At 42.5% G+C, this 25,308-nt stretch overlaps 1 protein-coding gene across 1 annotated transcript in view; it reads right to left on the bottom strand.

Annotated features, from left to right (window-relative positions):
- Positions 1-13,444: 13,444 nt before the first annotated feature.
- The window catches only part of LOC112262423 (FH2 domain-containing protein 1-like), a 39,062-nt gene continuing 27,198 nt past the window's right edge, over positions 13,445-25,308 (bottom strand). The window contains exons 8-11 of the mRNA XM_042330603.1: positions 22,861-22,931; positions 19,431-19,548; positions 18,914-19,078; positions 13,445-18,615 (exon numbers count right to left, since the gene is read on the bottom strand). Of these exons, the coding sequence (XP_042186537.1) occupies positions 16,324-18,615; positions 18,914-19,078; positions 19,431-19,548; positions 22,861-22,931 (2,646 nt within the window). The 3' untranslated portion in view covers positions 13,445-16,323. The remainder of the gene's footprint in view (positions 18,616-18,913; positions 19,079-19,430; positions 19,549-22,860; positions 22,932-25,308) is intronic.

Raw genomic sequence — 25,308 nt, 5'->3', positions numbered from 1 at the left:
AAATGTCTACCCAAACTATTTGCATTAGACCCCCCCACCCTCTTTTACGCTGCTACTACTCTCTGTTTATTATCTATGCATAGTCACTTTAACTCTACCTACATGTACATATGTACATATTACCTCAATTACCTCGACTAAGCTGTGCACCGCACATTGACTCTGTACAGGTACCCCCTGTATATAGCCTCGCTACTGTTATTTTACTGGTGCTCTTTAATTATTTGTTATTTTAATTAGTTATTTTTACTTAACATTTATTTTTCTTAAAACTGCATTGTTGGTTAAGGGCTTGTAAGTAAGTATTTATATTCAACACCTGTTGTATTTGGCGCATGTGACAAATACGATTTGATTTGACTCGTCCTCGGTATGTCTGTGTCAGCTTTTCACATCTGGATTTGGAGATTTTCTCCCATTCTTCCTTGCAGATTTTCTCAAGCTCTGTTAAGTTAGATGGAGAGCAGCGGTGAACTTCAATGTCTTTCTACAGACTTTAAATGAGATTCATGTCTGGGCTTTGGCTGGGCCACCCAAGGACTTCCATATTCTTGTTATGAAGCCATTCCAGTGTTGCTTTGGCTGTATACATTGTCTTGTTGGAATGTAAATCTTCAACCAGTCTAAGGTCGTTTGCACTATGAAGCATGTTCCCATTAAGGATTTGCCTGTATTTGGCTCTATTCATTGTTCCCTCTATCCTCACCAGTCTCCCACTCCTTGCCACTGAAAAGCATCCCCATAGCATGATGCTGCCACCACCATGCTTCATGGTAGTGATGGTGTTAGACGGGTGATGAGCTTTGCTTGGTTTTCTCCAGACCAATCTGAGCTTTATGGGAGAGTGGCCAGACAGAAGCCACTCCTGAGAGAAAGGCACATGGAGTTTTCAAAAAGGCACATGAAAGAGTCTGAGAGCATAAGGAAAAGATTATGTATTATGTATTATGTAATACATAATCTTTTCCTTATGCTCTCAGACTCTTTCATGTGCCTTTTTGAAAACTCCATGTGCCTTTCTCTCAGGAGTGGCTTCTGTCTGGCCACTCTCCCATAAAGCTCAGATTGGTGAAGTGCTGTAGAGACTGTTGTCCTTCTGGCAGGTTTTCCCACCAAGGAACTCTGTAGTTCTGTCAGAGTAGTCCTTGGTCACCTCCCTGACCAAGGTCCTTCTTGCCCAGATGCTCAGTTTGGTCAAACGGCCAGTCTGGGTAGTTCCATACTTTTTCAATTTCCCAAAGATGGAGACCACTATGCTTTTAGAAACTTTAGAAATAGTTTTATACCTTTCCCCAGATACATGCCTCAATACAATTCTATCTCGACGATCTGTGGCCGGTTCCTTGCTCTAACATGCACTGTCAACTGTGGGACCGTATATAGACAGGTGTATTTCTTACTACATCATGTCCAATCAACTGAATTGTCCGCAGGCGGACTCCAATCAGGTTAAACAAATCTAAATACTATCTCAAACGCAGGAAAGAAATTTGAGGGTTCGCCGACCACCACAGATGAGCTCACTCTCCACGCCGGTTTCATTACACTAAAATCAGACAATGATCAGGTACTGGGAAATCAGATTTTCAACATTTTGATGCCATATTTATGATTATATAAAATGTATGCAATGAATTTTCCACCAACAGGTTTCTGTGCCAATGCACCACACAATCCAATAAGCAAAGCATACTGATTTCGAGCATTTCAATATCATGGTTAGCGTTTCAACACCACAATTAGTAGACTATTTCAATCTAGACAAATAGAAAATACATCCCTCCCTACCTTGCAGGCTCACCCAGTAATCTCCAAATGACCTTGCCTTCTGGATGATATTGGGGTGAACAGGCAGTGGCTCGGGTGGTTGTTGTCCTTGATGATCTTTTTGGTTATTTTGTGACATCCGGTGATGTAGGTGTCCTGGAGGGCAGGTAGTTTGCCGCCGGTGATGCGTTGTGCAGACCGCACTACCCTCTGGAGAGCCGTACGGCTGTGGGAGGAGCAGTTACTCACCAGGCGGTGATACAGCATGACAGGATGCTCTCGATTGTGCATCTGTAAAAGTTTGAGAGTTTTTGGTGACAAGCCAAATGTATTCAGCCTCCTGACGGTTGAAGAAGCGCTGTTGCACTTTCTTCACGACACTGTCTGTATGGGTAGACCATTTCAGTTTGTCTGTGATGTGTACGCAGAGGAACTTAGAACTAAATCCAAGGGTTCATACTTTTTCCACCCTACACTGTGAATAAAGACATAAAAATATATAATTGCTTGTGTGTTGTTAGTTTAAGCAGACTGTGTTTGTCTATTGTTGTGACCTAGATGAAGATCAGATCAATTTATCAATTTATGCATAAATCTAGGTATTTCCAAAGGGGTTTTTCTTGCCACTGTAGGCCTACACAAATACTTTTTTAAAAGTGATTGTACAATGAAGTTTTGGACTTTTTTCCATTGTGGTACCTATTTATTTTTTACATAAATACAATTAGAAACAAAGATAAAGACGAACACATATTCAATCTCCAAATGAGTATGAGGGGAGTGTTTAAGTACAATTCTTTGGCTGGTAGCCAAACAAGCTTATTCTTTAAGTGTTTAGGGCTGCTGTTGAACCATATTGTGCTGGCATAATCAAAGTGACTCTGGAGTTTTTCGGGTTTCCATCCAATTGATAAGAGATTTTCATGCAAATATTCTAAAATATTCATAAAACAATATGCCATTTCAGAGTTTCCTTAAAACCTCTTAAGGAGGCTGCGAATTTTCGCAGCTTTTTGTTAAAAATCGCGCAACATTTCAGCATCCTGCTACTCATGCCAGGAATATAGTATATGCATATGATAAGTGTGTGTGTATAGAAAACACTCTGAAGTCTCTAAAACTGGTTAAATCGTGTCTGTGGCTATAACAGAACGTGTTTAGGAGTCAAAATCCTTCGAAAAACACAAAAATAATATCCATCCGCCAGTCAATGTATTGTCTAAGGCTGAAGAAAATACATGGCAATCCCCTGTAAACGCCTACAGCTTCCACACGATGTCGCCAATGCTGTCATTTAGGGGCGGCTTTATCCTTGGTTTGGAAACGTGACGCATTTCCTTTCTTTGGGCTCACCACAGGATGTTTTGAATGTGAAAACATGGACGATGATTTCAAGACTTGCTGCTATCGAATACAGATCGCCCCGTGATCAATTTAATAGATTATTAACGTTTATTACCTAAAGTTGGTTTAGAAAAGTAATTTGAAGTGATTTGTAAAAGTATATAGGCAACTTTTGTAATTTTAAAAAGTGACGTTGCGTCTTGTAAAGGGGCATTTTTCTGGATCAGACCGGTCTTCAGCAAATCACATTTTGGGTATACAATGACGGATTTAATCGGGAAAAAGACCCAATTGTGATGTTTATGTGACATATAGGAGTGCCAAGAAAGAAGCTCGTCAAAGGTAATGAATGTTTTATATTTTATTTCTGCGTTTTGGGTAGCGCCGGCTACCGCAAAATCTGTTGTTTTGTTGACGGTCTGGTATTCTGGGGGGTGTATGCTATCAGATATTAGCTTCTCATGCTTTCGCCGAAAAGCATTTTACAAATCTGACTTGGTGGCTAGATTCACAACGAGTGTAGCTTTAATTCAGTACCTTGTATGTGTGTTTTAATGAAAGTTTGAGTTTTATCGAAAACTTTCGGTGGCGCTCTAAAATATCCGCTGATTTGATCCCGCCACAGGAACATCCTCCCTAACAAGTTTTAAAGAAAATTTGCCTCCAGACAACATGACAGGGAATATTTTAATTTAACGGACATTTACAAAATTTAACAGATATCCATATGCATTCAGATCCAACCTGGTGCAGCCAGTGCCATCAATAAATGAAAAAATGTTGCCAAATCAACCACATTTACGTGCCCTTAAAAACCGCTATAACAAATTACAAAAACACTATTCCTTGTGTTTTGGTGTGTGGCATATGCAAAACGTTTTTTGCACATTTTTTTTTGTATTAGTTTTTAATGATACTTTGTCCACCTTACGGTTCAGCTGTCATAGATTTCAGCACTAAATGTATCAGCCTATGCATGGGCCTATAGGCTTAGGTGTCCACTGTATGATCGGGTTGGGCAGTTTCCAGATTTTCATATCATCATACCATCCTTCTCTCATTACAATATTTACGGGATTACTGGTTTAGTACACAAGAGGTGTCCCAAAAAAAAAAACATTGGGCATCTATTACCAGAATGCTAAAACAATTAGCAGAAGTAATAGTGAATTTCCATGGAGGCCGGCTTGCTAAATATGCTAACGAGAGCAAACAAATTGCTAAGACAGGCAATCTCATAAAGTCCTACTGTAGGCATTACTGAATGTCATTTTTGTTGAGTTTGGACATTTACCAGAGAATGTGATCGAGATACATTGTACAAATGAATGTAGTTTTGATGCATTCTTGTCTGCTCTGAAGCAGCATGTGTACACACTGTGTCTTTCTGGAATCCCTAGGACAAAGGGTCTCTGCTTGGAGAAGATGGGGAACTGAGGAGACCAAGAACTGAGGAGAAAAAAACAAGGAAATCAAAAGAGCAGTGGCAGCTGTACAGATAACTCATCCAAAGGGAGTTGACTTTTCAAACACAGCAGAAAGCTTTCACAATATGATGGCCCGTCACCTTATTAATTTAGTAACTTACTTAGATAACTCGACCACTAAGTTTAACTTGCTAGTTAACGCAGAATTCTTCATTTTTCACACAGGCATTCTATCAGCGGACAGCGCTCTGACTGATGTGTAGCTTTTTTCTCCCAGCACTTTTCTCGGTGTAGCCAGCCTACTTTTCATACAATTCAAGAATAAATTTGAGCAAAACATTAGGAATGTAGCTGGCCATGCAAATTTTTTTTGTTGCAAAAAATACCTTGCTTTTTCATTGTAAGCTCATTTACTTGTGTGGCTGCCAGCCAAATGTTTCTGAAAATGAAGCTATTTTCCCCTGAATGTGTTGCACTAATGTATTTTCAATCTATTGAAACAAAAAAACACTGACTTTCAATTCAAAACCCACCCCTGTCAATACACCTGCTCCCGCTTTCACCCATTCTGTTATTTACAAACAAACACGAGACTGGCTCAACTGTTCTGGGGAACAACGGTAAGCTTCATAATGTAAAATAATGTTACAGGTGAAATTGAGAACGTGATCTGCTTCATCTCCTAACGTTGACTGCACCTTTTTACTTAAAAAATAGCTACGAATATAAAAATGTATTGAAAACCGTCAATACTGAAAAGTTTTACCGGCGCACAACCAATTGTGGTAAAACCATTCCTGGGCTAATACCCCAGTACACAATATATATGGTATACCGCTCAAGCCTACTGTATGACATATACAGAATATACAGTGCATTCGTAAAATATTAAGAACACTTTGATTTTCTACATTTTGCTACGTTACAGCCTTATTCTCACTCACAATACCCCATAATGAGAAAGCAAAAACAGGTTTTTAGAGATTTTTGCAAATGTATTAAAACAGAAATACCTTTTGCTGAGCAACTCAAAATTCAGCTCAGGTGCATCCTGTTTCATTGATCCTCTTCAGATGTTTCTACAACTTGATTGGAGTCCACCTGTGGTCAATTCAATTGATTGGACATTATTTGGAAAGACACCCACCTGTCTATATAAGGTCCAACAGCTTAAAGTCTACGTCAGAGCAAAAACCAAGCCATGAGGTCGAAGGAATTGTACGTAGAACGCCGAGACAGGATCTTGACACGGCATGGATCTGGGGAAGGGTACCAAAAAATGTCTGCAGCATTGAAGGTCCCCAAGAATACAGTGTCCTCCATCCTTCTTAAATGGAAGAAGTTTGGAACCACCAAGACTCTTCCTAGAGCTGGCCGCCTGGCCAAACTGAACAATTGGGGGAGAAGGTCCTTGGTAAGGGAGGTGACCAAGAATCCAATGGTCACTCTGACAGAGCTCCAGAGTTCCTCTGTTGAGGTGGGAGAACTTTCCAGAAGTTCTCTGCAGCACTCCACCAATCAAGCCTTAACCTCTCTGAACCACCCATACCGGATCCGGAATAATTGTCATCAGCAACGCTGAATAGCATAGCGCCACAGTCAAATAATATTACTAGAAAATATTCGTATTCATGAAATCACAAGTGCAATATTGCAAAACACAGCTTAGCCTTTTGTTAATCCACCTGTCGTCTCAGATTTTGAAATTATGCTTTACAGCGAAAGCAATGCAAGCGTTTGTGTAAGTTTATCGATCGCTCGAAAAAAACAATAAGTACACTTAGCATCAGGCAACTTGGTCACAAAAATCAGAAAAGCAATCAAATTAATCGTTTACCTTTGATGATCTTCGGATGTTTTCACTCACGAGACTCCCAGTTAGACAGCAAATGTTCCTTTTGTTCCATAAAGATATTTTTTATATCCAAATACATCCGTTAGTTTGGTGCGTTATGCCCAGGAATCCACTGGAAAGAGCGGTCATGACAACGCAGACAAAAATTCCAAATTATATCCATAATGTCCACAGAAACATGTCAGACGTTTTTTTATAATCAACCCTCAGGGTGTTTTTCAAATATCTATTCGATATATCAACCGGGACAGTTGGCTTTTCACTAGGACCGGGAGTAACAATGGCCGCCTTTCTCTTTTTGCGCACAATTCACTCTGAGAGCCCCACCTATCCACTTACGCAATGTAGTCGTTCATGCTCATTCTTCAAAATAAAAGCCTGAAACTATGTCTGAAGACTGTTGACACCTTGAGGAAGCAATAGGAAAAGGAATCTGGTTGATATCCCTTTAAATGGAGCAATGGGTGGCTATGGAACATGGAGTTTTCAAAATAGAAGCCACTTCCTGGTTTGATTTTTCTCAGGGTTTCGCCTGCAATATCAGTCTGTTATACTCACAGACAATATTTTGACAGTTTTGGAAACTTTAAAGTTTTCTATCCTAATCTGTCAATTATATGCACATTCTAGCATCTGGTCCTCAGAAATAGGCTGTTTACTTTGGGAACGTTATTTTTCCAAACATAAAAATAGTGCCCCCTAGCTTCAAGAGGTTAATGATAGAGTGGCCAGACGGAAGCCACTCCCGTTTGGAGTTTGCCAAAAGGCACCTAAAGGACTCTCAGACCATGAGAAACAACATTCTCTGGTCTGATGAATACAACTCTTTGGCCTGAATCCCAAGCATCACTTCTGGAGGTAACCTAGCACCATCCCTATGGTCAAGCATGGTGGTGGCAGCATCATGCTGTGATGTTTTTCAGCAGCAGGGACTGGGAGACTAGTCAGGGAAAGATGAATGGAGCAAAGTACAGAGAGATCCTTGATGAAAACCTGCTCCAGAGCACTCAGGATCTCAGACTGGGGCGATGGTTCACCTTCCAACAGTTCAACTACCCTAAGCACACAGCCAAGACAACGCAGGAGTGGCTTCTGGACAAGTCTCTGAATGTCCTCGAGTGGCCCAGCCAGAGCCCGGATTTTAACCCAATCAAACATCTCTTTAGTCGTTATGGATTATTGTGTGTAGATTGATTCGGGAAAAAACTATTTCATACATTTTAGAATAAGGAAGTAATGTAACAAAATGTGGGAAAAGTCAAGGGTTCTGAATACTTTTCGAATGCACTGTATAAAGGAAGAGAAGCTTCGGCCTAATCCCAGAGAGATAGAGATATGCCGGTGGCATGCTACGACACTGACATGCACTTCTTTATGTCAGATGGCTAATGCGTCTGCTATACAGATATAGACGTACAGAAGGAGGCTCTGAAAATCTACAAAAATCTGAATATTTTGCATAAAGATAAGCGTTATATTGTTATATCATAGGAGTAACTCTGGTAGGCTTGAAACAGACTTCCTTACCTCAAGTTCAACTGTCTGAGTCAGTTGGAGCGCCAGGGTGCATTGTCTTCATATGTAGGCTTGCAGTAGCTAAAGCTTAATAATAGCCGCACCATACCAAACCTTCACAAACTTTTCTAAAATGTATTAGGGTAATATCAAATGTAAGTCGAGCCATTGTTTATTGGGAAAAAACGAGCAGAAGAGTGAATGTAAAACCAGGGAAAAACTCACTACCCTCCCGTGCCCAATAAAAACCACTCAACCCTCCCCAAAGCATTCTGGACCACACCTCCCCCCAGTGAATATCGATCTGTCCCTAAGAAGCTATTTTTTGTCTGTTTTCAATTAAAATTATGAAAAATAATCACAGTACCCAGAATTGATACCCAGAATTTATTTGATATTGAGATCAAAATGGCTGCATAAAAATAAAACCAAATGTCTCTGCCTAGCTCACATTAAACGAGCCCCCGAGTAGGCAACGACATGGGGATTTTGTCTCTGATCTCAAAAACTTGTCTGGGAGAGCTAAATCATGGCCGAAATCGTGTAGGGTACACCCGGCTTAAAGCATCCAAAGCATCTATGCAGCAATTTAGAATAAAACATGTCCAAATTGTCTGAGACATCTTACCGTACATTATATGGATGGCTTCTCTCTTCTCAAATCAGGCCAAAATTCCATGTTTCCATCTATGAAAAATGTCTGGTTACTAGGGCTCTATCATTATAGCAATCATTCTTTCACTGTTGTATCTTTTCTTCGTGGAATGCATCACTAAAGGCCTCTGCACCATTATTTCCCAAACCACTATCATTTTGCTCAAGCGGCGATCTCCACATGCAATCTGCATCTAGTAGTAGTAGGACACATCTCCTGTCGGGAATAGGAACCAGACACCTGTCTGTCGCAGGGGGGCTCTTTACGGAGTAACACGCTGGAAGCAGCCAGGCAAAGCAAAGCATTGGAGAGTGAAAATGCATCCCGGAATGAGAGAAGTTAAAAAAGGGAACATATTATATCTTCTAGCCTTCGGGGACTAATAATCATCATGCTCTCTTCCGTGTCGACTCCACATTACTGACACCTGGGACAGTAATCACACCTTAAATGTGATCTCTGGGTCTGATGACAGCTTTAAGATTGATAATTTCTCTAAATATCCTGATATCACAGTGTATGAGGGTGATAGGAAGGTAGTTTGGCAGTGGCTGTTTTTTTTTGTCTGTTAGGCAGTGTGACAGTCAGTAAGGTTACTTTGGTTACAGTACTGTCAGCTTGGAGGTCCATCTGCTAAATAAGTTCCCGGGGTATCATTAAAACGTAATATTTTAAGTCCTAGGGGAAATAACACCATTCATGCTGCTGTGTGCCATATCAATGTGCCTGAAGTTTGCACTATAGGCTACTGTAAGATATTAACATGTTGTGAGAGGATGAAGACTGAATGGTGCCATCGGGGTAAAGACTAAACATGATATTGGATTGAAAATAGACTTTGTTAAGGGAAATAAGATCACGTTGAGGCATAATCGTGAAACAGTGAAAGCGCATTTTGATGATGTCGTTTGATCAACGCTTACAACAGTACTACCGGCAGAATCAAGCCAGCCACTTAAATAATGCTTATTGATTGTCAAAACATGGAGTGTATTAACATTGAATGAGCGAGGCCTCATACACTCCACACTTCATATGCTGTATGTAAATAAACACATACAGTGTAGAACAGCTAGATTTCTCTCTAGAAATCTCCAGTGCTTTGCATTCTTTTAAATAGGGTAATTCCTCACAATCTAGTAGGGCCCCACTAGGAAGAAAGCCCACTCCAGATGGAGAAAACCACTGATTAATTAAATATAACATCTCAGAGTGTGTTAGATAATACAAAACAATCTGCAATAGGTAAGCAGCTTGGTTTGAAAAAATCAACTGTGGGAGCAATTATTAGGAAATGGAAGACATACAAGACCACTGATAATCTTCCTTGATATGGGGCTCCACGCAAGATCTCATCCCGTGGGGTCAAAATAATCACAAGAACGGTGAGCAAAAATCCCAGAACCACAGTGAATGACCTGCAGAGAGCTGGGACCAAAGTAACAAAGCCTACCATCAGTAACACACTACGCCTCCAGGGACTCAAATCCTGCAGTGCCAGACGTGTGCCCTTGCTTAAGCTAGTACATGTCCAGGCCCGTCTGAAGTTTGCTAGAGAGCATTTGGATGATCCAGAAGAAGATTGGGAGAATGTCATATGGTCAGATGAAACCAAAATAGAACTTTTCGGTAAAAACTCAACTCGTCATGTTTGGAGGACAAAGAATGCTGAGTTGCATCCAAAGAACATCATACCTACTGTGAAGCATGGGGGTGGAAACATCATGCTTTGGGGCTGTTTTTCTGCAAAGGGATCAGGATGACTGATCAGTGTAAAGGAAAGAATGAATGGGGCCATGTATCGTGAGATTTTGAGTGAAAACCTCCTTCCATCAGCAAGGGCATTGAAGATGAAACGTGGCTGGGTCTTTCAGCATGACAATGATCCCAAACACACCACCCGGGCAATGAAGGAGTGGCTTCGTAAGAAGCATTTCAAGGTCCTGGAGTGGCCTAGCCAGTCTCCAGATCTCAACCCCATAGAAAATCTTTGGAGGGAGTTGAAAGTCTGTGTTGCCCAGCAACAGCCCCAAAACATCACTGCTCTAGAGGAGATCTGCATTGAGGAATGGGCCAAAATACCAGCAACAGTGTGTGAAAACCTTGTGAAGACTTACAGAAAATGTTTGACCTCTGTCATTGCCAACAAAGGGTATATAACAAAGTATTGAGAAACTTTGGTTATTGACCAAATACTTATTTTCCACCATAATTTGCAAATAAATTCATTAAAAAATCTGTGTGATTTTCAGGATTTTTTTTTCTCATTTTTGAAGTGTACCTATGATGAAAATTACAGGCCTCTCTCATCTTTTTAAGTGGGAGAACTTGCACAATTGGTGGCTAACTAAATACTTTTTTGCCCCACTGTATCCCACAGTATGGCATTAAGCCAAATAATCCTACATTAGATAGCTTTATCCTTGTCAAACCTCATTCAAAAGGGTCGGTCTCTAGACTTTATGATGTGCTACAGGCCCACATAGAGGTATCTACAGACACTGTCAAAAGGGCTTGGGAGCAGGAACTTGGTTCAGAAATCTCAGATGAGGACTGGGTAGAAGCTCTCAGGAATATAAACCACAGTTCCGTAAATGCCCGACACAACCCTGTTCAGTTTAAGGTGATACACAGGTTACGTTACTCAAAACTGAAACTGCATAAAATATTCCTGGACACCTCACCACTGTGTGAGAGGTGCAAGCAGAATGAGGGGACATTGGCCCACTTATTTTGGACATGTCCTAAGTTACATGCTTACTGGGCTCTCATTTCTGATTACTTATCTAAAGCCTTTGATAGAGTTATCGCCCCAGACCCATTGATCACTCAGTTGATGGGAATAACCAAGAAGCGAAAGCTGTCTCTCTTTGTAGCCAAAAAACAAAGCACAAAATACAGTACATTTGTATTTTTAAAAACAACAGAAAAATAGCCTCACAGTAGAGTGGGATGATTGTATATTTTATATTCAAAATATAGGGTTCCAAAATGTACCATTTATACAAGGTTATCTGCACATGTACCCTAAAAGGTACTGAACAGTACCATGTGAGATTATGTGTACCTCTAAATGTACATTATGTGTATTTGGATATTTTTTACCCAGGGAACAATTTGTACCCTATCCGTACCCTTATATATCATTTTTTTGTTGCTTTTCCATAATCATTTTTTACAAAAATCTATAGTTTTTTTTATAGCCACTGATATGTTACAGAGCTGTGAATTCAGGAGGTGTTAATAGACTACTTAAGGGATAGTTCTCCCAAAACGTTTGCCAGCATTTTCATGTCGTAAAGACCAGGGAAGCAATTAGCAGGACGCAACATTTTGGAACGTTCAGATAGAAATAGGCTATGTAGAACAAACATGCCTCTCTAACATGTAGAATAAGGAATCACGTATTCATGGCATTTCTATCTGCAACATTCGAGAATATTTGGCAACTGAACATGGCCCAGCTGGCCATGTTCCACGTCATGATTGGTTACTCTCCCTTTAATTAATAAAACAGATGAGAGAAAGGGGGTTAAATGTCTAGCACACTGTAGCACAGTCCTCAGTATGTCTGCTTAGAACAGCCCCTTGTAGAATGCATACAAAAAACAATATGATCCATGTAGAGTTTCAGATTCACAACGATGTCCATTCCTGGTGGAAAAAGGCTGAGAAGGGACAGAGAAAAAAGCTTCACGGCTTCAAAGTGACACAGCATCAGGTGATTTTATTGATTTTGTTTCACATCATAACTTTAAAAAATTATCAGTGCTGTAGAATAACATTATAATATTCAGCCCTGTGTATTCTAGTGATTACAGTCATTTTCTCCAGGTAGAAGTTTGAGTTTATTAACATTGAAGACAGTTACTTGGAGAAGAAGGCGGCAAAGCAGAACCAAGGCAATTAAGTGGAGCAGCTATATAAAGTGGTGGGAACTCCAGCTAAGATATGCGTAGTCTGATCCCCATAAAGAATCACATTAAAACAGTAAAAAATCACCAAGCCTGGTCCCGGAATGGTTTGTGCTGTCAGACCATGACAACAATCATATTGTTGGCTATAAAGCACAAACAGATCTGGGATCAGGCTAGAAAACATTCCTCCTTGCTTTCAGTTCCAACACACAAGCACCATCACCTAGGAATCCATGCCAATAGCTCACACTGTGATTTAAGGTCAACATTTGAAGGTGAACATGAACTGTAGCCTACTGTGGATGAAGTCACTGTATTGTGTGCATGCAACTTCTCGAGTTGGCTTGAAAAACCACCAACATCAATCAATCAAAGGGAAAATCTTAATCGCCACCATTCGGTTTGGGTTGGGCAACATTGGACAAATGTTTCAACACCGTTTTGGGTTGCCAGGCGCCTGCTCTGTCATGATTAGGAGTCGGGCCTAAGTTTAGAAAGGCTAAGGCTATTAGTCAGACGGACCACTTCTAGTGTTCAGTCCCACAGCGTCCTGACTGAGCTGCTGGACCGGGATGTCATGGTTACCATCACATAACAAGGAAGTGGCAGCAGAGTGGTGGGTGGATGCAAGGGTAGACATTCCGTATTGAAGTCCCACCGTATTTAGTGGCTCTGACGCAAGACCACCCATTGTCGACTTGCCCCTCTTAAAATGAGCCCAGCAGCAGGAGGCATTGTGCGATAAGATGTGGGAGGCCGCTCTTGTAAAAGACCATCCTTGTAAAAGACTGGACATTGTGTTAAGTCTGGTGGACAAGAGATCTATCATACAGTTTGACTGTGACTGTAGATGGGAAGAGAGAGGAGCATTGTGTCTCGCTCTTTAGTCATTAGCCATGTCCGTAGGCCAGCATCCCAAATGGCACCCTATTTCTATATAGTGCACTACTTTTGATCAGAGCCCTATGGGCCCTGGTCAAAGGCAGTGCACTATATAGGGAATAGGGTGCCATTTGAGAGACACAATCTGGGCTGACGTATGGCCTCTGGGTCTTTTGTGACATTCGCTGCCTCACTTCATTTGCATTGCAGGGAGATACACATATCATGGCCTACTGCAGGGTTGTGGCCTGTAGGATCAATTTAAAATGGGCTCTCTTAAGCCTACTCTGAGAGTTGCAGACAGAAATGGTACAACAATTACAACAGAAGAAAGGTAGCGTCTTACAAAGCTCATACTCTAATGAAGACACTAACACAGTCCTCAAATTGTCAAAGCTAATTAGCAGCATTCAAACATTTTCAGTAGTGGGTTTTCAACATTGCAGACAGACATAGTACAACAACTGTATAGATATGCTTGAGATATCCTCAGACTTAGAGTACAGTAGATTGACATGGTTGATTCAAGACAAGTTGAATTGAGTGCCTCAATGTATGGTCTGTGAACAACGATGCTGTTCATTGTGAAAATTTTCAGAAAGGAAAAAGTCTGGTTAACCATTTCCTCTTGTCAACAGAATCCTTTCACCTTCACTACTTCCAAGCCTCCATATACAGTTTGCTACGTGTAAACATATTGCGAGCTCTACGTATAATCAAAAATAGTATGTCTTTACACTATGTACACAGAGTGGACAGCTAATTGGCTAAACCTGTGATTTGTAGTATCCAGTCTAATAGCTATTTTGGTAGGTGCAATGGAAGGTAGGGAGGATTTCTACTCTTATTTACAATTTAGGAGACAAGCTTCAAGTTAATGCACTCTAGTTGTTGTTGTTTATGTCAATGGCGCAATGCTGTTTGAAAGGCAACTGGTGTGACAAGCTGGCCTGGTCCAGATCTGTTTGTGCTGGCTTGCCAATATGACCATAGGAGTCAACAAGACAGCACAAACTGATCTGGGACCAGTGTAGTGAGGAGCAATTGCAGGGCTGAAGAATCTACAGTATTACTTTGATCACGACCGATGGCGGTCAAGGAACACAATTACACAATGTCAGGTAATACAAAAATCTGGAGATGACAACATTCACAGTAGAAAAGTTGAGGATTACAAAGACGATTATTGTGACAAAACGCAGAGACAAACAACACCATGTTGGGTGTTACTTCAGTCTGAAGAGCTATTCAATGTTGTTTTTCATAGCGTTAGTGTTGGTCTAGCTATAGCATAAAGCAGGAAAAATATTTCCTTTGTGTGCACTTCTACTCCATGATTGAATGGAGGCGTTTTATCAAGAGCATTTAGAAACATTGCTCGTTATTGATACATACATACAAATGTCAAAAGTACCACAAGTACATGAAAATGCATTGCATGACAAAGTACACCCTGGCATGTACTGTATTCTAAGAGGTAAAGGTAAAACTTTACAGTGGAATCATACCAAAGGACTAACTGGAGTATCATAAACAGAGGATAATGACTCAATAACTTTCTGTACTTGCTAATAGTAATAGTTAATGTACTTGACTCAGTACACAATAGGATACCTGATTCAATCAAACACTGACAACCAGGTATCCAAAACAAGTGAAAAACAAAATTCTTCAACTTCATTGACATTAGAATTCAAATATAGTTCAGTTTCCTAATGTCTGACTACACATAATTTTGTCCAAGACGATGCAGCACATCAACAATAATGTCTATTTATCTTAACCCGGTTGGATTAAATGGGGCCTATGGGCATTTCTTCTGTGGCCTTTTACTTTGGATTTTTTTTACTATATACTATTTTTGCAATGTCAAGTATAACCGCGGTATAACTTCAGTGGAGCGGGAAAGGAACTCAGTGGCCAGCTGCTGAGAAGTACAATGACACTGAGCCAGGGTCATATTCATTAGTGCAAACGGAAAACGAAAACAGTTGTTTCTTTGTTTCTTATTCCGTCCCCCCCGTTTGGTTTCTAGTGAATAAGGCCCTGAATAGTTATTTTCATTATTGTCTCGCACATAGTATCTGAGAAGACACTGATTGGACCAGCTCTTTTTTGCCAATTCCAAATGAACCCTATTGGATCAGACTCAGACTAAATCAGTAAAGTGAAAAACAGAGCAATATTCAGTGTGGACTCCAGGCTACTGTATAGTACGGCTGTGCCAAGGAAAGTAGAGAACCACGGAAATCAAAGTCACATTCACAACAGCAGCAAGGCAGCGTCTTACAAAGCTCATACCCTGAATGAAGACACTAACACAGTCCCCAAATTGTCAAAGCTAATTAGCAGCATTCAAGCATGTTCAGTAGTGGGTTTTCAGCAACACTTCATTTTACAGTCATTGTTTACCAGGTAGTTACCTAGAAAGTACTTGTTTAAATGGTAATTATCTAATAATTGCATAGTAATCACACGAGATGCGTTGACACACGTGTTGCTATGTGCCATTTGGTAACAGTAAATTGTTACTACCACATCGTTTTTAAGTAAATACCATGTAAACACCATTTTAAAATGGGTTGTAAAAAAAAGCATAATAATTTTTCTTCTTTTTTGACATGTTATTATACCTTATTAAATAGAGTTTAAGACCACAACGCAGGCAAAGAAGGAAAAAAGGGGGATTTTGCCATTTGTCAGTTCTGTCTCCCCGTGAAGAATGCTCAAAAACAAATGGGGGCTCATGAAGAAATAATCTTATACAGTGCATTATATATTTTTGCAGTTCATACAATACGTGTTGACGGAGCCCTGTATAATGACTTGATATGGATGAGGTGGGATGTCTTAGAGTAGCTAATGAAAGAGGACACAAAATGTCAGTCTACAGTATGTGGGGAAAACCATAGTACCATTTCTTCCTATCTTGCTTCAATCAAGTTCCACCATATTTGAGTTCTACTTCCAGGTGGGCTTGATGGTCCTACATGACGTAGTGGATTGGACAGATTTTTTGGAGAAGCTGCTGCTCTTGCGTGAGCGCTCACGGGTTGGCGGCGATGGGGGGGTGTCGCTACGCTGAGTGCTCGCCCGGCTTGATGCCCTGACGCTCTGCACCCTCTGCAGACCACCCCCTTGGGCCTTTTCCTTCTCCTCCCCCTGGGGTGAATGCTGCCCCCCTTTGGCAGGACGTGTGGTTGTGGCAGCGGCTTGAGGCCGAGCGGGTGCTTGACTCTGGGAGCTGCTCCGGGACAGGAGAGAGGGGCTCCTGGAGGGGGTCGGGGGGTTGGAGAGGGTTGGAGCGAGTTCCTTCTTGGTGGTCCGAGAGGAGGAGGCCACAGTGTTGCGTGCCCAGCCAGGCAGGGTGGCTGATGGGGTTTTGGAGCTGTGAGTAGGTGTCTCGGGAGCGCTAGCCTCAGAAGGTGTCCTAACCTGACCTTGGGCCTGAGCAGCCAGGGCTCTCATGGTGGAGCGGCACATCTTCTCCTCCGGCGGTGCCTTGGGCAGGTTCCTCAGCGGCTTGGCGCTGGGCTTGCGGAAGGAGGGCTTTCGCAGGTTGAGGTCATGTGCCCAGCCAGAGAGGCCAGCGTTCCCCTGGGATTTGGCTTCTGGGGGCAAGCTGGAGTGGCGGGCGGGCCAACCGGTCTTCTCACCCCTCTCCCTGGCTGGGGTGCTCTTGTCGATGAGCGGCTGCCTTGCACCCCCATGGCCCCCGGCAGGTCTCTCCACCCGCCTGGCGTTACGGCCAGTCCGGCTTAGCTTGGTGATGGGCACCACCTTCCGCATGCCCTGGTTCTCAGTGGTGGTCAATATCCTGACGCCGCAACCCACTTTGCTGTTTTTGGAAACTTTTGACACATTCTTGGTCTTGGCGTGTGTTGGTTTATGGCTATATGTCTGTACAGCTTTCTCGCCCACCTGCCTAGCCTCCGCCGTGTCCCAGCTATCTGTGTCCCCCTCTTCCGTGGTGACAAGTGAGCCAACGGATGGGGCACGTTCGTCTGTGGACTTTGACACCGACAGCTCATTTGTGGAGGCAGAGACGGACTGATCGTTTTTGGATGTGGAATCAAAGTTGGAGTTGGAGGATAGTGAGCTGGGGTCTCGAAGGTTCCCCTGGATGTTGTTGCAGTCAGTGTTTTTTACATCGGGGACCAATCCTTCCCTCATTAGAGGCGAGCTTTCGATCTCAGAGTAGTCAAGTACTACGGAGCAGTCCGTTTCTGTGCAGTCTAAGATGTAGAACACCGGTTTCTTATTGGATACGGAGGGGTCAAGAGGGAGGGGCATATCACAGGTGGTTGAGGAGACGGTGCTGCTTTCCTCCTCTTCCTCCTTCTGAAGCGAGCCAACCACAAACTGAGAGGATGGCATTTTACCTTCCCACGCCATGGGCTCTGGTCCTCTTTCCAAACTCTTTGGACAAGGAGGAGGGGTATCCAAAATGAGTGTCTTTGGAGATTCCGTCTTCATTTCCAAGTCCGTTTCCACCAAGTCTTTGTGGTCAACGAAGTGCATTTGATTTGTGTTATTGTTCGGACTGGGGAGGTCAAACTGTTGAATTCCCAGGACTAGAGTGTGTCTCTCCACGCTGACGTTCATGTGTGCCGTGACGCTCACTCCGGGGTTGGGCGTCTTCTGAAAGACGTTACGGTTCTGACATGAGCGAGGCAGATAGCTCCCCTCGGACACGGTCGTGTAATTGTTATTATTGTTATACGGTTCCTCGTTGACATTAATGCCTGTGAAAGAGTACATTGCCAAGGGGCTGATGGGCTCCGTCTCAGCCCGGTGTGACGTGGCCAGCACCTGCTGCCCATTCCCCAGCTTGTGGTTGTCATCCTGGGACACAAGACAGGGGGCGGTTCTCCGATGGAGGGTGCGGCCAGAGCGCGGCAGGCTGTTGAACTTGTTGGCATAGTCAGCTGGTAGTGCCGTGTCACTGCCAAACAGCTCCAGGTATTCGTTAAGCTCGCGGTCGGCCATGGCGGCCACGGTGTGGCGGTGGCGACGGGCGCTGGCTGAACGACCCAGGGGGCTGTGGGGGCTGGCGGGACGCTGCTGGAGGAAGTCCAGGAGGCCCTCCTTGGTGAGCATATCCATGTCGTTCTCGCTGCTGCTGCGGCCAAAGCCGCCATTACCTGCGCCAGCAGCCTTCTGCTGGTCGGCATTCCAGGCAAAGCGCTTCTCCTCCAGCTCTCTGAGACGCCGCTGCCTGGCCGCCTCTTTATGCTCCCGCTCCCGGTTATCCTGACGGAGACAGCGAAAGGACGGGCTAATAAATAACATATTGTGTACAGTGTCTTCGGAAAGTATTCAGACCCCTTGACTTTTTCCACATTTTGTTATATGTTTACATACATCTACATCAGTATGTCCTTTTGAAGAGTTTATTAGTTTTATTACTTCAGGAAATGCAGTGCAGGTTAATGTGAGTGTGCATTTGTAGGTTAGATAGAGAATGTGAGTTACGTTACTTATCTGAAACTACATACATGTAGTAGAGACTTAAGATTTTAAATTGAAATATTTAAAGAAAAGACCTCACCTTGACAGCCTTTTTGAACTTGAGACAGAAGTCCTGGAAGATGCGGAAGCACTCATCCAGCATGAAGGTGTCCTTGTCTTCACAGAAGAAGTCAATAAGCGATTTACCCTCCTTCCGCAGGTCCAGCCTACACCTCTTCAGGTCCTGGAGTGTCCTTGTGGAGCACTGTTGGGGATGGCAGACAATGGATGACAGACACAGATAAGATATAAAATAATTATAACATATTATTACCATCAAAATATACCAAAAACAGGGGGTTTGGTGATACCGTATATCAGGGATTTAGGATATTGGCCCATATTGGCCAATATTTTCTTATGCTTATAGGGTGTTCTTCCAATTGAGACCATAGTGGTAAGTTATCTGATATACATTTCTTTGTTACAGTCACCCTAGGATCAAAATATACCACAACTGGCTAAGGATGCCTTCACTGTGTGCCGCCCTCATGCACCGTAATCAGCATTCACAGGGCAGAATTCTTAAATTAGATTCTGACTAAATGTGCTGCCACCTGCAGGAAGGGGTTCAGCTGCTCCAGGAGCTCTGGGTCACTCTGGACCTTCTCTTCCAGGGATCTGGTCCTGACGTAGAGAGACGAGAACTCCAACTCAATGTTTTCCACTGATATTCTGCGGGGATTAGCAAATCATCCAAAGGCTGTTAAAATACATTGTGTGGCTCAGTTGGTAGAGCGTGGCGCTCACAACATCAGGGTTGTGTGTTTGATTCCTGCTGTGACCACCCATAAAAAATATATATATACACACACACATACACACAGTGGGGCAAAAAAGCATTTAGTCAGCCACCAATTGTGCAAGTTCTCCCACTTAAAAAGATGAGAGGCCTGTAATTTTCATCATAGGTACACTTCAACTATGTCAGACAAAATGAGAAAAAAAATCCAGAAAATCACATTGTAGGATTTTTAATGAATTTATTTGTAAATTATGGTGGAAAATAAGTATTTGGTCAATAACAAAAGTTTATCTCAATACTTTGTTATATACCCTTTGTTGGCAATGACAGAGGTCAAACGTTTTCTGTAAGTCTTCACAAGGTTTTCACACACTGTTGCTGGTATTTTGGCCCATTCCTCCATGCAGATCTCCTCTAGAGCAGTGATGTTTTGGGGCTGTTGCTGGGCAACACGGACTTTCAACTCCCTCCAAAGATTTTCTATGGGGTTGAGATTTGGAGACTGGCTAGGCCACTCCAGGACCTTGAAATGCTTCTTACGAAGCCACTCCTTCGTTGCCCGGGTGGTGTGTTTGGGATCATTGTCATGCTGAAAGACCCAGCCACATTTAATCTTCAATGCCCTTGCTGATGGAAGGAGGTTTTCACTCAAAATCTCACGATACATGGCCCCATTCATTCTTTCCTTTACACGGATCAGTCATCCAGGTCCCTTTGCAGAAAAACAGACCCAAAGCATGATGTTTCCACCCCCATGCTTCACAGTAGGTATGGTGTTCTTTGGATGCAACTCAGCATTCTTTGTCCTCCAAACACGAAGAGTTGAGTTTTTACCAAAAAGTTCTATTTTGGTTTCATCTGACCATATGACATTCTCCCAATCTTCTTGTGGATCATCCAAATGCTCTCTAGCAAACTTCAGACGGGCCTGGACATGTACTGGATTAAGCAGGGGGACACGTCTGGCACTGCAGGATTTGAGTCCCTGGCGGTGTAGTGTGTTACTGATGGTAGGCTTTGTTACTTTGGTCCCAGCTCTCTGCAGGTAAACAGCTAAGGGATGTGGCTGGGGCAGCAGAAATGTTACCAGACTGCAGCTTGTGGGTGGGGCAGCAGAAATGTTGTGGGTGGGGCAGCAGAAATGTTACCCGACTGCAGCTTTAAGCACATACCATCCTCCAGTAGTAGTCATATAAAGGCAACATATACAGATAGGGCTAATAGAGGGAAATAATCATGCTAATGCTCTCTAAGAACAGTGGCTGAAGCTAGAACCTATAGGCTACACATAGCATTCCAGGAACTGAGTTAGTGATATTGATTGTGAAAAGAGCCCAGTAAAAGTCCTTATACAGTATAGGGCATTCATAGATAATAGGTGTGAAATTGACTCTTCTAGGTGAACTAGTTCTAAAACTCTGTCAAAGGAAAGCAGTGCAAATGCTGTGTCCTTGACGTCAGTGTTTTGAAACAAAACTTACAAACTCTGAGGATTAAGTTGTATGTATTCACGTGCTTTGAAGTCATTGAAAAATCCAATTGGCTAACGGCTAACTAGGTATGTTAACCATAAACTACAGTTATTATGGTCAAAATCAAATTAGTGTTCAAAAACGGTATAAATAAATTCAGCAAAAAAATAAATGCCCCTTTTTCAGGACCATGTCTTTCAAAAATAATTGGTAAAAATCCAAAGGGTTTAAACACTGTTTCCCATGCTTGTTCAAGGAACTATAAATAATTAATGAACATGCACCGTGGAACAGTCATTAAGACACTAACAGCTTACAGACGGTAGGCAATTAAGGTCACAGTTATAAAAACTTAGGACACTAAAAAAGGCCTTTCTACTGACTCTGAAAAACACCAAAAGAAAGATGCCCAGTGTCCCTGCTCATCTGTGTGAATGTGCCTTAGGCATGCTGCAAGGAGGCATGAGGACTGCAGATGTGGCCAGGGCAATACATTGTAATGTCCGTACTGTGACAGCCTAAGACAGCGCTACAGGGAGACGGACAGCTGATCGTCCTCGCAGTGGCAGACCACATGTAACAACACCTGCACAGGATCGGTACATCGGAACATCACACCTGCGGGACAGGTACAGGATGGTAACAACAACTGCCCGAGTTACAGCAGGTGAGAGAAGGGCTGGACCAAGGGTTTGGCGGCTTGTTGTAAGGCAGGTCCTCATCAGACATCACCGGCAACAACGTCGCCTATGGGCACAAACCCACCGTCGCTGGAACAGACAGGACTGGCAAAAAGTGCTCTTCACTGACGAGTCACGGTTCCATCTCACCAGGGGTGATGGTCGGATTTGCGTTTATCTTCGAAGGAATGAGTGTTACACTGAGGCCTGTAATCTGGAGCGGGATCGTTTTGGAGGTGGAGTGTTGTTCATGGTCTGGGGTGGTGTGTCACAGCATCATCGGACTGAGCTTGTTGTCATTGCAGGCAATCTCAAAGCTGTGCGTTACAGGGATGACATCCTCCTACCTCATGTGGTACCCTTCCTGCAGGCTCATCCTGACATGACCCTCCAGCATGACAATGCCACCAGCCATACTGCTTGTTCTGTGTTTGATTTCCTGCAAGACAGGAATGTCAGTGTTCTGCCATGGCCAGCGAAGGGCCCGGATCTCAATCCCATTGAGCACGTCTGGGACCTGTTGGATCGGAGGGTGAGGGCTAGGGCCATTCCCCCAAGAAATATCCGGGAACTTGCAGGTGCCTTGGTGGAAGAGTGGGGTAACATCTCACAGCAAGAACTGTCAAATCTGGTGCAGTCCATGAGGAGCAGTACTTAATGCAGACGGTGGCCACACCAGCAACTGACTGTTACTTTGATTTTGACCCCTCCCCTTTGTTCAAGGACACATTATTCCAGTTCTGTTAGTCACATGTCTGTGGAACTTGTTCAGTTTATGTCTCAGTTGCTGAATCATGTTATGTTCATACAAATATTTACACATGTTAAGTTTGCTGAAAATAAACGCACTTGACAGTGAGAGGATGTTTCTTTTTTTGATTGATTTTGATAAATAATGTATTGTTGTTGCATTTAACTGCTGAAAATGCTGTCTTCTAAATCATTTCCTGAATAGGTGACGTTGTAGTTGCGGCACATATTTGACACATGAGTGTCCTATTTTACGGAAATTATGAGTTGGAGGACTGTTCAAACGACTTATTCCCAGTTTGTTTCCGACATCATGACCGCATAATGAAGGACTATTTACCTGGAAGCGCTCTGGATGTCCTGAAGTTTCTCAGGGAACTTCAGCAGCTTCTCGTCCTTCTTCTGTGCCTCCTGAGTAGATAGAAAAGGAATTATGATTAGCCTTGTATAATGCTTTATTGTGTTTTATGTATACCCATATCCCGCTTGTAATTTCCAATCTGAAAGCTTGAAAAAAGCTTGAAAATACATACAGATGGTGGAACTCAACTCCTTAACATCTGCCATCCTGCAATATTCAACATTTCTTTCATTTAGTCTCTGTTTACTCAAACATCGATGTCATGGAATATTTACGGGTGACAACTTCTCTGCCGTCTAAACGGCATCTGTGGAAAGCCTCTCCTTTTTCTGTGTCAAAAAAGACGTATTCACACATTTCAAATTCTAACAACCTAATTCAAATAAACTACTGAATTCTGACCCACTGGGCACACCACGTCATTTAAACGTGGAAATGTTGGTAACATTCGGTTGAGACGTTGATCAATGAGAAACCTTTATTGACCCACTCAAAAGACAGCCAGAAGTTTGTTGAATTCCCAATGTGTCACTATGCTTTCAACCTTCTAAAAGCAAAACCAAATTCCAATGAAAAAACAATGTCTGATGTTTGGTTTAGTTGTCATCTAAATGTGTTATCAAATGGGAATACAATGTCAGATATTTTGTGTCCATACACTGAGTATAACATACCTTAATGGAACATTTTGACATTCGCCATATGGTTAGTGAGAAAGTCCACATTGCAAATGTACAGTGCCTTACTAACGTTTCTAAAATTTGCGGACTGCGGCGGGCCGTGCAGCAGGGCCGGATCTTCCAGGAAGTCATCAAATGAAGTCTCTCGGACATTCGGTTTCCGTTTTGTAAAATGTTCAAATTTTGGTCATTTTTCCGCTGTCCCGGTAAATCCCACAAGAGTGCGAATGGAATCATATTGCAAATGTACAAAACATCACCAATCACGACGTGGCCTTTTCTCCTAAACATAGGAGGTTTGGCATAATGGGTTTGGCATAATAGGTTTGGCATAATGGGCAGTTGGCCCCAAACAAGATGGCGTTGAGGCCTCAATGTTTTTTGAGTTATGGCCATTTTCTGGGATTAATTGTCAAAAACGAAAATAGAGCAATAATTTCATTGCTTCACGTCAAAGTAATTGAACCTACGGTTTCAGGAAAAAAATATCCAGCCATTTATCTATTGTAATTTAAGAGAAATCGTACAATGTACAATTGGTGATGTTCAAAAAAAGGTTGATTTTAAAAAAAGTTACAGATCCAGTTGCAGCGTGTTCAGACTAATCTTTTTGAAGTGTGTTTCGGAGCTCTGTGAGATTTCTGTGATTTTCTGAAATAACACTCATTCAACCCTCTGTAAATAAGTCAGTTCTAAACATAAATACTTAAAACTCAAAATTCTATAAGTGCCTACCGCAAGGAGGGTATGTGTTCACTTTCAGCGTCCTGTGTAAACCGGAAGTGCCTTAAAATGGTGTCATAGGTGCTGTTTCGAAAGGTTAAAAAAGTCAGATCTTTTCAAAACTTTATATGTGTGATTAGGCAACCCTCATGAACTGTAAGTCAGTCATTTCTCCCAACAGATGTCAAAGAAAAGCTCTCTCTCTCTCTCTCACACACACACACACACACACACACACACAGCAAGGATGGAGTGACAAAGTGCGGTGCTTAAAGACACTCAAAGCCTGCAATGGCATTATCATAATCTCTTGGCTGTGCCGAGTTCAACGAGATGCCCCACTAGACCGTAGCTTGCTCGGTCTGAGCTCAGCGACCATGAAAAAAGTTGGCCCATAATGAAGCCTAGCCCTAAATTGCTGGTGCTTTTGGGTAACAGCGGGAGAACAGTTAGGTTTAGAACCCTATTAGACCTCAGGAACGTTCCTGAGGTCCTCCCGATCTGTGCAAGCCTAACCTTGACCATGTGGCATTTACCCTTAACAGTTCAAATAAGGTGTTTACATCAAACCGTTTTCAATGACTTCTCTCCCCATAGGAATACATTGCCTGCACCCCTAAATTCAACCTGAAGCCCATGTGGGTTATGAATGTCTTATGAACCTGTCTTCAATGACAATCCATCAGGCCACTATGAGGTCTACCTGTGTTGATTCTAAGCTTCCTGGAGCAACCGGAAGTGGTTAATATCATCCTAAAAGTGTTTTTCCATACCCAACCAGCAGTTTGTGATAAATAGTGCATTCAACCCTGTGTAAATCGGTCAGTTCTTAACGTAAACACTTAAAACTCAGGATTCTGTAAAGACATACCCCATTCAAGATATGTGTTTACTTATAGCTTCCTGTGCCAACCGGAAGTGCCTTAAATGGTGTCATAGGAGCTGTTTCGAAGGGTTAAAAAGGTCAAATCTTTCCAAAACGTCATATGTGTGATTAGGCAACCCCCATGAACTATAAATCAGT

Source organism: Oncorhynchus tshawytscha, linkage group LG11, assembly GCF_018296145.1.
Source record: "Oncorhynchus tshawytscha isolate Ot180627B linkage group LG11, Otsh_v2.0, whole genome shotgun sequence".
Taxonomy (NCBI): domain Eukaryota; kingdom Metazoa; phylum Chordata; class Actinopteri; order Salmoniformes; family Salmonidae; genus Oncorhynchus; species Oncorhynchus tshawytscha.
This window is presented reverse-complemented; position numbering and strand designations above follow the sequence as displayed.